General features: G+C 31.2%; 1 protein-coding gene across 1 annotated transcript; it reads right to left on the bottom strand.

The window, feature by feature from the left end:
- Positions 1 to 1,576: 1,576 nt before the first annotated feature.
- Positions 1,577 to 13,465, bottom strand: LOC127711789 (protein unc-119 homolog B-A-like). Its single transcript, XM_052217928.1, has 5 exons — positions 13,127 to 13,465; positions 12,765 to 12,878; positions 8,651 to 8,756; positions 6,594 to 6,766; positions 1,577 to 5,938 (listed from the first exon to the last, which is right to left on the bottom strand). Exons 1-5 carry the CDS (start codon positions 13,287 to 13,289, stop codon positions 5,826 to 5,828), a joined length of 669 nt encoding a protein of 222 aa, XP_052073888.1. The 5' UTR covers positions 13,290 to 13,465; the 3' UTR covers positions 1,577 to 5,825.
- Between the last annotated feature and the right edge of the window lie 2,664 nt (positions 13,466 to 16,129).

Here is a 16,129-nt window from a genome sequence, read left to right as displayed (position 1 = left end):
TCTCCATGGATATGAAATTTGCCAGTGTTAATAGAACTGCTTACCAAATACAGAGTGCCTCCACAACTTAGTCAAGGTTCCTAAACCCCAATGACTTGTGGCTGAAGAAATATGACAGAAATGTGTTACAGACAGTCAGACAGTGAGTTGTAATCCAGTGTACACATTATTTGCAGGGGTGTATTAAAAAAAATTATTATTACAATAGCACATGCTCTCGACTTAGACCGACACTTAATGCAGAGTTCAAGAGTGATTAACTGTTGAAGGTGTTGTTTCGTATCAACCTTCAGAAAATGTTTCCTGCATATTCAGCGCATGAATGATTCAGACAATTAAAAAAAGAAATAGTTGGCCAAGTAGGTATACTGAGGTGGCAAGCAGTAAAACAGTACGTGTTACAAAAGTTCTTGTGTTGTTACAGAGAGTAAATTAAGGCATTTGAGGTCAAGTATAAAACTTTAACCAATCCAATTAACACAAGAGTGCACACACTGAAATGTCTCGCCTTCTTTACTAATCATTGATATTATGTTGATAGTCCTAAATATAAAGCTTTATTACAACTGTCACATAAACTTAACATTAACCAAGTAAACTAAACATTGACCAATGAACCATGAAAATGAGGTCAAGGTCAGATGAACCATGCTAGGCAGGCATGTACAGCTAACAATTCTTCCTTACAACAAATATAGTTGACCTATTGCATATAGTATTAGAAAAAAAGACCAAAACTCAAACACTTAACTTTGACCACTGAACCATGAAAATGAGGTCAAGGTCAGATGACACCTGCCAGCTAGACATGTACACCTTACAATCATTCCATACACCAAATATAGTAGACCTATTGCATACAGTATAAGAAAAACAGACCAAAACACAAAAACTTAACTATAACCACTGAACCATGAAAATGAGGTCAAGGTCAGATGACACCTGCCAGCTAGACATGTACACCTTACAATCATTCCATACACCAAATATAATAGACCTATTGCATACAGTATAAGAAAAACAGACCAAAACACAAAAACTTAACTATAACCACTGAACCATGAAAATGAGGTCAAGGTCAGATGACACCTGCCAGTTGGACATGTACACCTTACAGTCCTTCCATACACCGAATATACGAGACCTATTGCTTATAGTATCTGAGATATGGACTTGACCACCAAAACTTAACCTTGTTCACTGATCCATGAAATGAGGTTGAGGTCAAGTGAAAACTGTCTGATGGGCATGAGGACCTTGCAAGGTACGCACATACCAAATATAGTTATCCTATTACTTATAATAAGAGAGAATTTAACATTTCAAAAAATCTTAACTTTTTTTTCAAGTAGTCACTGAACCATGAAAATGAGGTCAAGGACATTGGACATGTGACTGACGGAAACTTCGTAACATGAGGCATCCATATACAAAGTATGAAGCATTCAGGTCTTCCACCTTCTAAAATATAAAGCTTTTAAGAAGTTAGCTAACGCCGCCGCCGCCGGATCACTATCCCTATGTCGAGCTTTCTGCGACAAAAGTCGCAGGCTCGACAACAAAACAAAGCCAGCTCTGATTGTGACATATGTTTATTTTATACGAAGATATAGACAACGTAAAACAAGTCATTAAAGTATACCAAAATAGGTAGTAAGATTGTACATTAGCCTTTAAAAGCAAGCTCTCGTTCAATTGTACATTTGTGTTACTAAAAATATCATGACTACATTTATATATTACATTGAGGATCACTACTGTAAAACCCCTTATACCACAAATACCTTCAAACATGTTCACAAGTTAAAGACAATTCTGCAAAACATGGTGCAGTTAGGAATGGGTATTTTTCATAGCAAAAGACTATCACTTCAAAATAAAGACTTGTCTGTTATATTTGTGATTTTGGAATTGTAATATTATCATTACTAAGGACTAAATTTTCTAAAGCTGTAACCAATCATAATTCTGTAAAATACTGTAAATATTAAAACAATCAACAATGGGGACTTCTATCTCCTCAAATATTTTTTTCATCTTGCATTTCCATGAATTTAAAATGTCTGGATAAATTAACACCATAAATTATAATCTATTTACAATTATATTGTAAGGGAGTTATTTGAAATATACAATTAGTTATAAGATTTAAATACTTGTCATGTACATGTTCTTTTATTTCTTTAATTGATGAAAGAAATTTGCAAACATTTCAAAACAAATTGAAAACAAAAATATAGCCGATATTTTATGCACCATAATTGCATGAAATCAAGTTTGTAGTATACCACTTCTAGCACATTATTTTGACATCACAAAAACAGCGAACTATTGGACGGAAAACATGCATCTCCTAAAAAAAAACTAAAATCTGCATAATTGATATGCATTCCTTTATATAGTGACTTTAAAATTTCTACAATTAACTGTAGTCCCCCTTTATTAGGCTTTTTTTAAAGGGAGAGAATGCCTCTTGGGAGGATGTATGTGTCTAAACAATATTTTTTTGGTTTAACCTCTCACTTATTGATCTATAAATTTTAAAAGCCACATTTCCTCTGCAGAAAAGATGCCCTCAATAGCTTTGAATACAAAACCTGTTCTATAAACAATGAAAAAAAAAATATTTATTCTCTTCCTTCGAAGGAAAGTGCTGAAGAAATCACTTTTTACAATTATCTTTCTGAGTATACCTTTAAACACAATTGTACAGTTTAATGTTATTTTGAAATTTGTTAAAATGAAAGACACTTAACTCAATATATATTTTTAGTAATAAAAGGCAATAATTGATTGCATAGTCCAGCTTAACTTCTATTTTCCATATACCCTTTTTTCTACTTAAATTATTTACTATAGAACTGTAATTAATTCATTTATAGAAGAAAAACTGTACCAAGAAATTATACTTCTTCTGTCTACAGATTGTTAAATATCAATTCATCTTTACATCAACTGAAGAAAACAATGTATAAACATGTAAAAGCTAGTAACTTTTTCTTTTCTAAAAAGCTAATTTAAACAGCTCCTAACTGAACCAATTTTGTTGTAGGCAGACTATATGAATTTCAGACAGTATACTCAGTAGTGAAACATATGTAGACTATTTACAATATCATGTAAATTAATGTAAATATGATATGTGGAAATCAAATCTGGAATGTACATAAGAATAAATAGATTTGTGCAATGTTCAAAGATTACAATAAATAAATTCCTTAACTAAAACTAAATAATATGATAAAAAGTGAATATATATGAGACTCATGTGAAATCCAATAAAAAATAAGTATAGAGTCTGTACATTTTCAAGAATAAATGAAGGAAAAGTATAAGAAATGACCATTACCAGGAGTTGATTAATTTTTTTACTATACTTGGACTATGTTCTTCCAATTTACACTTGGAAATATCCTTTGCTGTATAAATTTCAAGATTGTCTGAAATCATCATATAATAATAGTATAGAAAGCATGAAGACAAGAGAAGACAATTAAAAATTAATCTTCATTGAACAAAAGATTAACAAAATTCTGAAACTTTTCCCCACAAATATGCAGACATATTTGTATATATTCTTTCAAAAAATACTATGACATGAATATCTATACTTTAATATCTATTAAGCCTTTTAAACAAGATTGTAATTAACAAAGTAGAAAATAAAGGAAATGTAAATAAAAACTAAACAATATGAGAAATCAACTAAATAATAGTCAGTATTGCACAATGCTTTATTACACACAATGATTCAAAATTGTTTCTATCACATTGAAATACATTTCTCAATTTAACATGAAACAAGAATGTGTCCATAGTACAAGGATGCCCCCTCGCATTATCATTTTCTATGTTCGGTGGACGGTGAAATTGGGGTCAAAACTCTAATTTGGCATTAAAATTAGAAAGATCATATCACAGGGAACATGTGTACTAAGTTTCAAGTTGATTGGACATCAACTTCATCAAAAACTACCTTAACCAAAAACTTAAACCTGAAAAACTTGAACCTGAAGCCGGACAGATAGACGGACGAACAAACGGACGCACGGACCGAAAAACATAATGCCCATAAATGGGGCATAAAATATAAATATAATTTGATCAAATGGAGTGAACTGAATGATTATACACAGAATTTAAAAGTACTATTATAAATTTATTACAGCTTGGGATGGTTGTACATTTCACCTGTATAAATTCCCTTATTCAGATTAAACATTTTACTGTTAAAATTTGATATATAGTTGCCCTATCTAGCTTTTTGTTTGCATGGATGAAAATTATCTGGAGAAATTCTTTACCATGCCAAAGTGTTGTTTGTCTATAAAAAAATATATATCTCTCATAAGATATTGAACCTTCACTGGTATTTTTTTCAATGTGGTGTAATCAAGACAACATACACAATTTTTTAACATACATGTACATCAATTGACAGCCTTTGTGTAAAGAACAAATGAAATGATACAACTCCATTTAGTTACATGTAAAAGTGTGTCTATCATTTGTACTATAAGGGAATTTTTCAGAATGAAGCAGTAACAAAAAATCCAACATGGTTTTTGCACAAACTGCATTTAAATTATTAAATAAGTTATCCTTTTTTTCAAGTAAACGTGTTTATTTACAAAAGTTTAGAATTACACACAATATTCATCTAACTTTACAATCATTCTGATGGAATGTACATCGTAACAATTATGCACCATATAATTAGGTTTAATCAGGTAAAAACACTTATACAATCTTTAATGACTCTCAAATATCAAAAATAACTTTGTGGCTTACAACAGACCTCAACTCTTTTTTAGGTATTTACCAACAAGGTAGGTTCATGCAGAAGACTTTCTGCTATCCCCTTAAATATATCTCTCTCTTCTAAGTTGTGTATTTGATGATAGAAGTTAATAATGAAAATGTTGTAACTAAATATCACCCACAGACACATACGTTTTACAGTGAATCACCAACTTCATCATCATGTCAACTGAAGAAGGTTCAAAATTTTGAATCTGCATTTTTTAAGGTAATTGGTGAAAAAGTTATGTTACCCATAAGGGAGAAATTAATCGTCCCAAAAGAATTATTTGGTGTGAAGAGTATTTAATAAAAACAAAAATCAATTAAGTAATAAAATTTTATATGGATGGGTCAATTGTTTAGGTCGTTTATCAATTAAAACACAAAATAAATCCCAATCTTCTGAATTTGAAAAAGTTCAAAATTTTTGAAAAAAGAAAGCTTATTTTAAGTAAATGTAAGATTTTACAAAAGTTGATAGAACTTGGATATTGTCCCACAGTTCATTTGCCAAAAAAGAAAAGCAGAAAAAAATTAATTGAGCATATTTTGGAAAAATACTTATAATGTAATGTTTATTGTTATCATTTTAAGCGGCAAGTATTAATTATCAGTTATTATGCAAAATCTGTTAGTAATATATCTATAAATGTATATATCTTAAAACTTAAAAAATTCTATATATTAGGACTTTTTCAATTTTCCCTGAATAAAAAATCTACATACAATAAACAAGCAACACAAAATGGCTACACACAGGTGGGACAATAATCAAGTGTTGTGATTTTTATTCACATTCTCCTGGTTTGTTGCTAAAAGGTCAGGTATTTCAGCTATGATAAATAAAAACTTGTAGCTGAAACAAATCAAGTCAATGTTATTCCCTGTTCATTGATATTTTTGTTTTTAATCATATGACTGATTAGCATAATGTCTATTTACAGCCATTGATCAATGAAAATTTGTATGTGTAAGCCAGTGACCAGTGAGATCTGGTATCTGTTTAATTTTGTCTTTTTTGGCTATGCTCCACTGTTATATGCGTAATCAGCTTTGTTGTGCATGATCAGCTTGTCTTCAACAAAGTAAAAACTGTCTGATCGTGTATCAAATGGATGATCCATCATGTCTTGAACTGAAAATAGAATAAAATAAGTTTATTTCAAAATTGGTATTTATTTTCATACTTTTTATTTTTTGGTTTTTTCCCTCAAAAAAATTTTTATATGCAAGGAAAATCTGTTGATTCATTTGATTGTAACTTCGAGCATTTAAATTTATCAAATTAATTAACAGTTACATGTATCTTGTAGTACAATGAAAAACTCCAATCATGAAAAGTAGGTTTCCTTTGTACAAGACATCCTATTCACAGAATTTGTTTGCTTATTTTCCAACCAGAAAAAATGTGTGAAAATAGCACCTACTAAATAGTTCAAAAAAATTAACAATATTGATGTGAACATGGTGAAGAGCGCACTTATCATGGATGTGTTAATTTAACCCTCATACCAAAAAGTTAATGCATTGAAATTACAGAAATTACCAGTGAAAACATCAAGGTTTACAGAAAATTTTGGTAAATTTGGTAAGTTCAGATGAAAATTAAATAAGTCTGGTCAAAATTAATATTATTACAACCAGGTTAAACATATTTGACACTATAGAGCAAGTCAAGCAGGGTGGTTCAATCTAAGAGTGGACTAAAATAAAAAGCCACTTAAAACTACAACCATTAACAGCACATGTCTTTGATAAAATGTATTGTTGTTTATCTTAAAACCACTTACTTTCTTCTGTGGTTAATGTAGGAAATTCATATATATGTTCCACTGTATTCCTACTGTGTGGGATACAAAACCCAAACTCAAAATCAAAACTTTTCAACAGTTTTTCTTTAAAGAAATGTCTTTCTATCATTCTAAACTTGCTGACTGGTTTATCTCCAACTACAAACTCTACCCTGAAATATCAAATGCATGAAATACAACTTTTTCTATCATGTCTACTTAAACTGTTTCTAACTTCATTCCACTGCTAAAAGCTATATTGTAGTTTGTTTCTCTCCCATGTCACCCAAATAAGGAGGTATGATAAGAGCCATTATTTGACCCGGATATCGCAAAACTAGTAAACTTATTCAAGCCTTTCAAAATCATGTTAATTTTATTGATAAATGAACAGGTTAATATAATCTGGACACTTTAGTACAGAAAGGTCACATGTGAGGTCAGTATGACTCATAAACATGTCAAAATTTAAATATTTGCCTAAAAATGGCCATTTAATGCCTATTTTTTGGTCAAAATCTATAATAATTAGAAATGAGCAACAGCTTTAACCAAAAAGATAATTCACATATATTAACATATTTGTAAAATATATTTTGAAGCAAAATATCTTTTTGGATAAAACTTACTAATTAATATAATTGAGTAATATATCTGAATATTAACGATAAGATCTCAAAATGAGGCTATTTTGGCAGTTTTTGCTGTTTTGCACTAAACGCAAGAAGTTTGAAGCCCTAAAACCATTATGTATAAAAACAAAATACAAAAATATAAATACTGGTGTCAGACAGGCTGCTGCATTATGATTAAGTCAAATATAAGTGGTAGATTTATAATATTTTTTGATTTTCAGAAACAAGGTGCCAATGAATGGCCTCACCATACCTTCTCCTTTATTACATACTCTTCAAGATTTTGCCTGATTTAGAGATTGACATATTGTATAGACATGTTCACTAGTCTTTTGTTGGAGACCAAATGTTGACCTCCAAATGGTACTTTGTTCTTGGGTTGTTAGCTTGTTGTCTCATTGATGTAATCCTCTCTTCTCTTTTAGTTCATATGTGTGACCACAATGTTCAGGTTTGGTTTTTAATACTCCTATTTTTGTCAGAATTCTGACATTTTCTATGGCATGGTTTTCATTATAAATCCTGCCAGTCAGACATATACACCTTACAATTATTTTATACAACAAATATAGTTGACCTATTGCTTATAGTACATTGTATCTCACAAATAGACCAAATCAGACAAAATTTACATTGAGAGAATCTGGTGTTGTTGTAAGATACTTTGGACTCTACTATTCGTGGGATACCAATTTTCGTGGTTTTCATGGGCATGATGGGTACACGTTAACCATAGAACAACCTTTTATATATGCTTACATGGAGAAATTGGCAAAACCAGGAAATCAGATATCCAGGAAAACTATTTATCCCCAATCCACGAAAGTTGGTATCCACAAAAGTAAATGAATTCACACGAACTAATTACTGTAAATATATAAATTATTGCAATTTTCAAAGAATGCACCAGAATGCGAGGTTAAATATTGCGATTTCATCAAAAGCTTCATAGAGATATATGTATCAGATGTCAGAATGCAAGTTCTTATTATTGCGATCCTTACCAGTCGCATTTTTCGCATTAATAAAAACTTCGCAATAATTTCTGAATACACAGTACCTTTTTTTTTAAACTTGTGGCAATTGAGAACTTGACATATTATATAGATGTGTTTTATTCATGTTATTGCTGAAGACTGCAAACTTGACATGTATAGGTTATATATGTCATTGGGTTGCTGTCACATTGACAAAAAAAAAATACATGAATTACATGTAACCAACAACTCCCTTTGTTCACATTGAAGTATATAAGTATGATAAGTACTCAACTTAGGTATTTTATTCCATCCACAAACATAACCAAAAAAATATTAGGATTTTTAAAAAAATCAAACCAACTGTCATGGTAAATTTAAACATAATACACTGTTTGACAAATGGTGAACACTTAAGAAAGTAAAGGAATGCCTATATACATACGTAGCTCCTACTGTTTTTAATCTTAAAAACTGTGGAGTGAACTGGTATCGTACAAATCTTCCTGCATTTGGATCAATTTCGTCTGGATCAACATCTTCATCCTCTTCTATTAAAATAATGAAATAATTTTAATATTCCCTAAGGTCAAAAGGAATTGATACAATTTTTAAGGTACTGACCAGAATAAGTGTCCATAAGACACAATGCCCTGCTCACATGATCATATTTCCATGTTCAGTGAATTGTGAAATCTGATTCAAAACTGTTATTTGGTATATATCTGTAATACAACTGTAGTTCACATCTTAATGAAGATCTGTATTAAACTTTGAGTAGATGTCACCACAACTTGATGGTTAACTACCTAAACCAAAACTTCAACCATAGAAAGTACTGGTTTCACACTAACACATTTCCATGATCAGTGAACCAGGAAATTTTTTAGTACATTGCAAATATTGCCAAAATAAAATTGGTCATGTTTCTTAAAAATCAATAACATTCCAAGCAGGTTTTAAACAGATTTCCTTTACCTTAACTGCAAGTAGAAAACACAGTGTGTAATACCTTGACTTCTATATAAACCATAATGTACAGTATTGACATACACAATGTACATGTATTGGATTTTATCATTTAGGATATTTTTCTATTGCAGTCATAGCAATTCAAACTTTTTCACTATCTGTGATTGTGATCTCGTAGTCATAAATGTCAGTGTGGAAATAACAGGATCAGTGTTAACTGTAATATATAGTGATCAGTCATCATAGAGGCAGATAGTGATATGCACATACAAATCATTTTGAATGTTTAGACCTTTACCACAACATATAGTTGCAAAACTGATGCACTTTGTAATATGAGATCTGTTCAAAGTATAACAGTTTCTGTATTATTTTATGCAAGGTTGGGCAGTAAACATATACCGCCCATGGTACATTTTGTATTTGCCGCCCTAGGCCTGGACAATACTTCTCAAGTGGTCAATTATAGGCAATTACAATTTTCAAGGTGGTCTTTCCTATTATTTCAGAATATATATAGAATGACTACATTGTGATATATCATTTCAACATGTATGAATCAAGATAATTTTACTTGATCATGTATGATTTTTAAACATGTTAAAGGGGCATTAGCTGTCAAATTCATGTTCACCAATTTCACTCAAATTCTCATATTTGATTTACAGTATCAGCATTTTGTGTGTATTTTAGTCTAGACGCCATCTAATTAACCATTGAGGTGACCTCCTAAGACCGCAGACAGTCATATAACCAATATAAACATAAATGTAGATATAAATAGCGAACTCGTGCAATTGGATTTTTCTAGGTCTGTTTGATATCATATTATAGTTTAAAAATGTATATTTATCATTGTTTTTACCTGTATAAGAATGAGTTTTTATGGATCGAATCAGTCAATCAAATGGTTTACCCTTGATTCACTTTCAATGTTGACATTCTATTCCTTTTAATAACTGAACACGCCTAATTCATGCGTAACCTATCTAAAGCTAAGTGGTTAAATTGAAGGTCACATGAATACGGATTCAATGAGATCGAATTATTTACTTGCAAGTGAATAATTCATCAGCATTGTTTCTTAGCTTATTATGACAAATTTGAACCAAAACTGGCTGCTAAAAGAGAATTATTATTTCACTATCTCACTTTCAATAATGATTGAACAAGAAAAAAAATCATATTTTAATTTTTTTTTATTTCTCGTAGCTGATGCCCCTTTAAAGTTTAATTAAATTACAGGTGACAGGTTTACGGGTAAATTGTACTTTATAACCTATTACCAGACCAAGTAGGATAGGTGTGAAAATTCAATTAGTAAAACAGCAGCAGCCAATACCAATCTTAAATGGATGCAAGACATAATTTTGGGCTAAATCATAAGCTTGACCATGGTATCATTTGACAATTTTGGAGCCAACTTTACATTTGGGCTGATCATTTTTTTAAGCTTTACAGGTAATTTACAGGTAAAATTTATCAATATCAATATTTGATATAAGATATACATGATATATAAGATATTAGATAAAAAAAATACATCCAACATAAAAATCAGCTCATTGATGAGAAAGTTCAAACCATGCTAGTTTAAACAGAAAAGAAATTAAAGTTTTACAAAATGTACACCATTTAGTTTTCAGTGAAGATCAGCCTGTATCACAAGATTACAGTTTTTAAAGGCTGTTAGATCTAGAACTAGGACCAGAATAAATCTTTGAAAAAACCTACTAGATGCAGGGCTCACACTACTTTAGAATCATAGGGAGAAGTGACTTCTCTTTTTGAAATTGAGAGGGAGAAGTGGTGAGATTTGAAAGAGAAGTGCTTGTTCGCTCGTGGGGCTACAATGTTTGGATTTTACTATAATACATTAAGGGCCATATGTATTTTATCTTTTTTATATTGTTCAATTTGTACCTGGGTATACAATTAACATGATTAAAGTAACTGTTCAAATTTAAAGTTGTTTAATTTTATCATATCTAGTTGCACAATCAAATGAGTTCTCTTGTCAGAAAAAAACAATTAAATATCTGGCAATAAAAAAAATTAAAATTTACTTAAAAAAACTACTCTGTTATCATGTTCATGAAATTAATTATTTCTCATTAAAAAGATATATAAATTTAACAGTTAAGCTTGGACATAATATAATTTTATTAGTGTAATAGTCCCAGAGTTGAGCAACTTTAACTTATAAATTGAAACAATGCATATACATGGAAATATATACATGATATACATTAACCAAGAAGATTTAACCAAAAGTATGTTAATGCGTGTGGAATGCATAATTTTTCCTTTTGTCTGTCAGCAGTGCCATTCATGCGTCCGTAGTCATTATCGCAAGAATCTGGATTTCGGTCATAGCGGGTCCGTTTCCAATGAAATCCTGACTCTGATCCGTAGTTGTACAATAATGTGCCCAAAAATTTAAATGTAGAAGAAAAATTTACAAAAATAAACGAGGTTTGACACACTATTTGGAAAGGAATATGGCGTTTTTAATGCAATACATGGATAACAAGTTTACTCCAGGCAAATTTCATCAAGTTCTAATGAAGTAATAACTTATTTTGCCGAAAGTTAGAATGATTTGATGTACGTTCTCGTGCAACAAAGTAGCGGAAGTGATAACAACTTGTTTTTATGAAATAACATGCCACCAGCTTAAAAATCAATGCTTGAACCTCTTTTTTGAAGAAAATCGTTTATGCCTTGAATTTCTTTACTTTTAATTGAAAATTGTTGTTTCGTCGACTTTGTAAAAATTGAATATTGCCGATGACTAAAGCGAGTATGGTAAACAACAGGGTGACTTGTTTTCGCTTTTGGGGGTAGGGCAAAGCGAAGTGACGGACGGGAAAACGACTTCTTCGCCCTAGTCGCCTGGTAGCGTGAGCCCTTTAGATGTACTTTTTTTCATATCTTAACATAGCTGTTTTACACCATCATATTGTACATAGTTTAAACAATATTTAGTGCTAAAAAGACTTGTTTTGCTGAAAATCCAACTTTAACAACCCAGTGGTAACATGGGAGTAGACACTGTCTGACAAACTGACAAAAAGAATGGAAACATAAAAAGAGCAATTATAAATATGTCATATTTTACATATGGAATAATAATATATAATCTACATTTGTAGATATTTTAATGTAATTTACCTCTATGTGGAAAGATTAGCCTAAATATCAACTTAAAAATTTAACCCAAATGTCAACTTGACATTGGCCAAAAATGTAACCTATTTTAAGCCAAAATGATACACCAATTAGCCCAAATGTGCATCTCCCTCTGAAATAAAATGTTGACATAACTGTGGCGAAGTAACGTCTTTTCAAACGCCAGACAAAAAATCTCAGTACAGAAAAATGGAAAGGTTGAAGGACATTTAGTCGTACTGCAATACTGTAAGTGAAAAAGTATCAAGACTGATGGTGCAAAGTTCAATGAACCAGATAGATGGTTTGTTTCACTGTCAATCAACTATATATTTATACTATCAATAGTTTTTTTCACGAAATAGTCCTCTTGGAATTTGTTTAATAATAATTTAAACGTTCAAAACAATGTTTACCTGCAGGAGGAGGTTTGGCAACCTCAAATATCACAGACCCAGAATCCATATCCCTCAACTTAAACCTTGTAAAGTCTATTCCATAAATATTGGCCTCTGGAGGGCACAAATAATCTGAAAAGAAAAAGTAGCAAATGTCAATTCAAACTCAACTGGAATATTTTGATTTCAATATTTAATAGCAGTTTGTGTACCTATTTCAGGATTTTTAAAAAAGTCATAAACAAACATACGATTTCACTTAAATTTAATATTATTTTAATATATTTATGTTGAAATGTTTGCTGAAAACAACATTAATAACGGACAGGGTGACTCATCATCATTTCATATACGTCTCCCACAAATTTCGAAAAACTCACTGTCTGTAATTTTACAAAGACCAAGTACATCATCTGGACAAACTGAATTTTTCTTAAGCAACTCGTCTTCTGAAATATGTTCCAACTGTTGACCTTTGTCTTTAGTTTTGGCTTGACGCGACAAAAATCCTCCACCTTTCTTTTTGCCTGTTGTTGCACTCATAATGTTATTTGTGGATTAAAAATTATCTAACTAATGACAGTTCAGTTATAACATGGTAAAATTTCTGAATTTAAGGTAGTTTTGTGCATCTGTCATGTAAACAATGACTGATTTAGGCAGAAAGCGTCGTATCTCCAATTATGCTGAATGGCGGCGATGGCAACGAGAATTGTGGGAAGCACCTTCCATATCCGGTCTCAGATCTTGTGGTCTTACTAAAACCTTGCTTTTGATGATTCCGTATCGTAACGTTATAGAATTTTGTTTTTATTTATTACGTATTGGAAAGAGTTCAACGTGGCACCACATCAAACATTTTTAATTTCATTTTTATTATTTATTGGAAAGAGTTCCACATTGCAACAGAGGCTCTTGGGAATGGACCACACTTTTTCTAATATTTTTTTTTTGTTTTTTACTCAATATTCTGTAATATTTTCATGCTTTTAAATTTTGACCCTCTATTATTACTTTCCACAAGGCAGGAAAGATCGAAATTTCAAATTTGTTTACAAAATAAAGATATTAAATAAGCCAGATAAAAGGCACAAAAATACAATTAAACAAGCAGCAATACGTTAAATAAAAACACCAATGAAGCGCTATAAATTATCCTGGAATTAATAAGCATGATAAGATAGGCATCAAAGCAAAAAGCAAGTAAAAGCGTAAACTTAACATGATTAGAAAGCTGATAAAATTCACAGCATAAAAGATAAAAGAAGGGATATGCCGATATAAATAAAGTGATAGACATGTCAAAATTTGGATATTGATATGGAAAGTTTAATTATACATGTCAAATCAAAAGTATGTTTTTGGGGGGAAAAAAATAGGTTTTTTTTCGAATTCGTTCATTCTTTCGAGTCGTTTATCCCATTCTGGGTGCCTGGAAAATAAAATTGTATTCCGTTTATTCCTTTGTACAAAATGTGTCCCCATACTGACTATTTTTTAAGAAACCGTTGTCATTTTCCTTATTTCAACCAAGATAATATTATTAAAGGAAACTGGGAATAACTTATGTAAGCAAAAGGGTCGGGCGAATCAAACAATCACTTTTTGATTCTTAGGTAACAATTAAAAGAACATGCTTGTTGTTACGTGTAGTTAGTTTACTCATATGCAATATTGACAGTTCTCCGTAAACAAATTGACTAATGTCGGTACTTCTTATAGCTGAATTTACAGTATGGGTTTGCTCATTGTTGAAGACCTTACGTAGACCTATAATTCATTGGACACATGTTGAATAGTTGTCTCATTGGCAATCATACCACGTCGCATTATTTTATATAAAATAGCAGTTTGTAGTACTTTAACATAACTTCACAAGGATTGACGGCTCCGGGGGTGAGTTTTGAAAAAATACAATATGTTAAGCTTTTAATCGTTTTTCTTTAACAATTAATTAGTATAGTATGCATAGATATACAATTTACAAGTTGTAACTAGCATTAACAAAAAGAAAAATAATAAACGTCAGAAATATCAGTCACATGTTAAACAGTATGTGAGCTTCAAAATACATATAATATAAATATGTCTTAAATATTGTTTCTGCACTGAAACCCATACAGTGTAAAATGTAACTCTTGCTTAACTTGGTGATATAACCGTTGTTTGGTTAATTGTGAAAATGAACTATCCAAACAAAGTACCCATTGATTGTCCCAATAATCATTCATACCAAGATCATATGCTAGTTTTTTAATACAAGTTATCCAGTTTTTACATAAATTACTATTTGCTACTAATTCTTTGTAGCATGACTGTATAATACAATTTTTACTACCATGAATTTTAAACTATAATTTGGTCATCCTGAAACTTCGCTCATATAACAATGGAAATCTTCCTAATTCATAATATACCATTACATTAGAAGTCGAGCTCTTGGCCCCTAGTACTGATTTTAAATCTGATCGACTATAGTAAAACAGGAAATAACCAGTGATTTTTATAGATTTGACTTTATTTAAAATCTTCATGAAAGACTTAATAACGGCTGTCTCCCCAATATGAAACGGTACCTGTCGTTAAATCTTAAAAGGAATTTCCTTCCAAGCTGAAAGCTGAAGTTGCCCCGGCTGGGGGTAGTTTTATACATAGAACTGCTGGTTGCTTGAAATAAAAGCATATCAAATAATATTTATTACAGTTACAGATTATAACAAAGACGTATTCTGTGATTTCCACACACACAAGTCCAAAGTAAGAAAAGCTTACAAAAATATAAAACATTGACGAGCACAAAAACCATGGCTTTGATATGACAGTCAAAAACCATAAACGGTCAAATTTGTCTGAGGGAATTGTATATGTAACCTTAGCTCTAGCAGAGCGTTAAGATTCGTATATAATGACTATATATTTATCATCCTCTGAAACTCTTCTCGAGAACGTAAAGATTTTAACCCTACAAGTGAGACGCATCAGGAAACTGGCACTTCAGACTTATATAATTTTGAACAATTTGGCTTCTTTATGTTTACAAAATTTTATACATCCAGAGAGTCTGGAATACTCGCTAACAAGTTTAATTTAATGACCCCAATATGGATGCATATTTATACGGCCCATACATCAAAACCATTCTCTTATTTTCTACGTTGTGGATGTCAAAAAGAGACGGATGATAGCAAGAAACAATCTTAAACCGAAGTGACACCTAAAAAAAGCATGGAAAAAATCCCAAAACCACGAAAGGACAAACAGCAGTCTACAACACACTACATACAAAACTTAAGAATGAGCAACACGAATCACGCCAAAACCCGGGGGTGATCTTCTGTGATCCGGATTTTAAGCAGGTCCCGCGCAACATGCATGTTGCATCA

Source organism: Mytilus californianus, unplaced genomic scaffold, assembly GCF_021869535.1.
Source record: "Mytilus californianus isolate M0D057914Y unplaced genomic scaffold, xbMytCali1.0.p SCAF_8, whole genome shotgun sequence".
Classification (NCBI taxonomy): Eukaryota; Metazoa; Mollusca; class Bivalvia; order Mytilida; family Mytilidae; genus Mytilus; species Mytilus californianus.
The sequence above is the reverse complement of the archived record's forward strand: the minus strand, read 5'-3'. Positions and strand labels throughout refer to the sequence as shown.

What these genes read in the sequence shown, in the direction of transcription:
- LOC127711789 (XM_052217928.1), bottom strand. Translation starts at nt 13,289, where the DNA reads ATGAGTGCAACAACAGGCAAAAAGAAAGGTGGAGGATTTTTGTCGCGT. An exon ending in TCTTTGTAAAATTACAGACA is followed by an intron (nt 12,879 to 13,126) that starts GTGAGTTTTTCG and finishes TTTTCTTTTCAG; the next exon opens with ATTATTTGTGCCCTCCAGAG. An exon ending in TGCCAAACCTCCTCCTGCAG is followed by an intron (nt 8,757 to 12,764) that starts GTAAACATTGTT and finishes TTATTTTAATAG; the next exon opens with AAGAGGATGAAGATGTTGAT.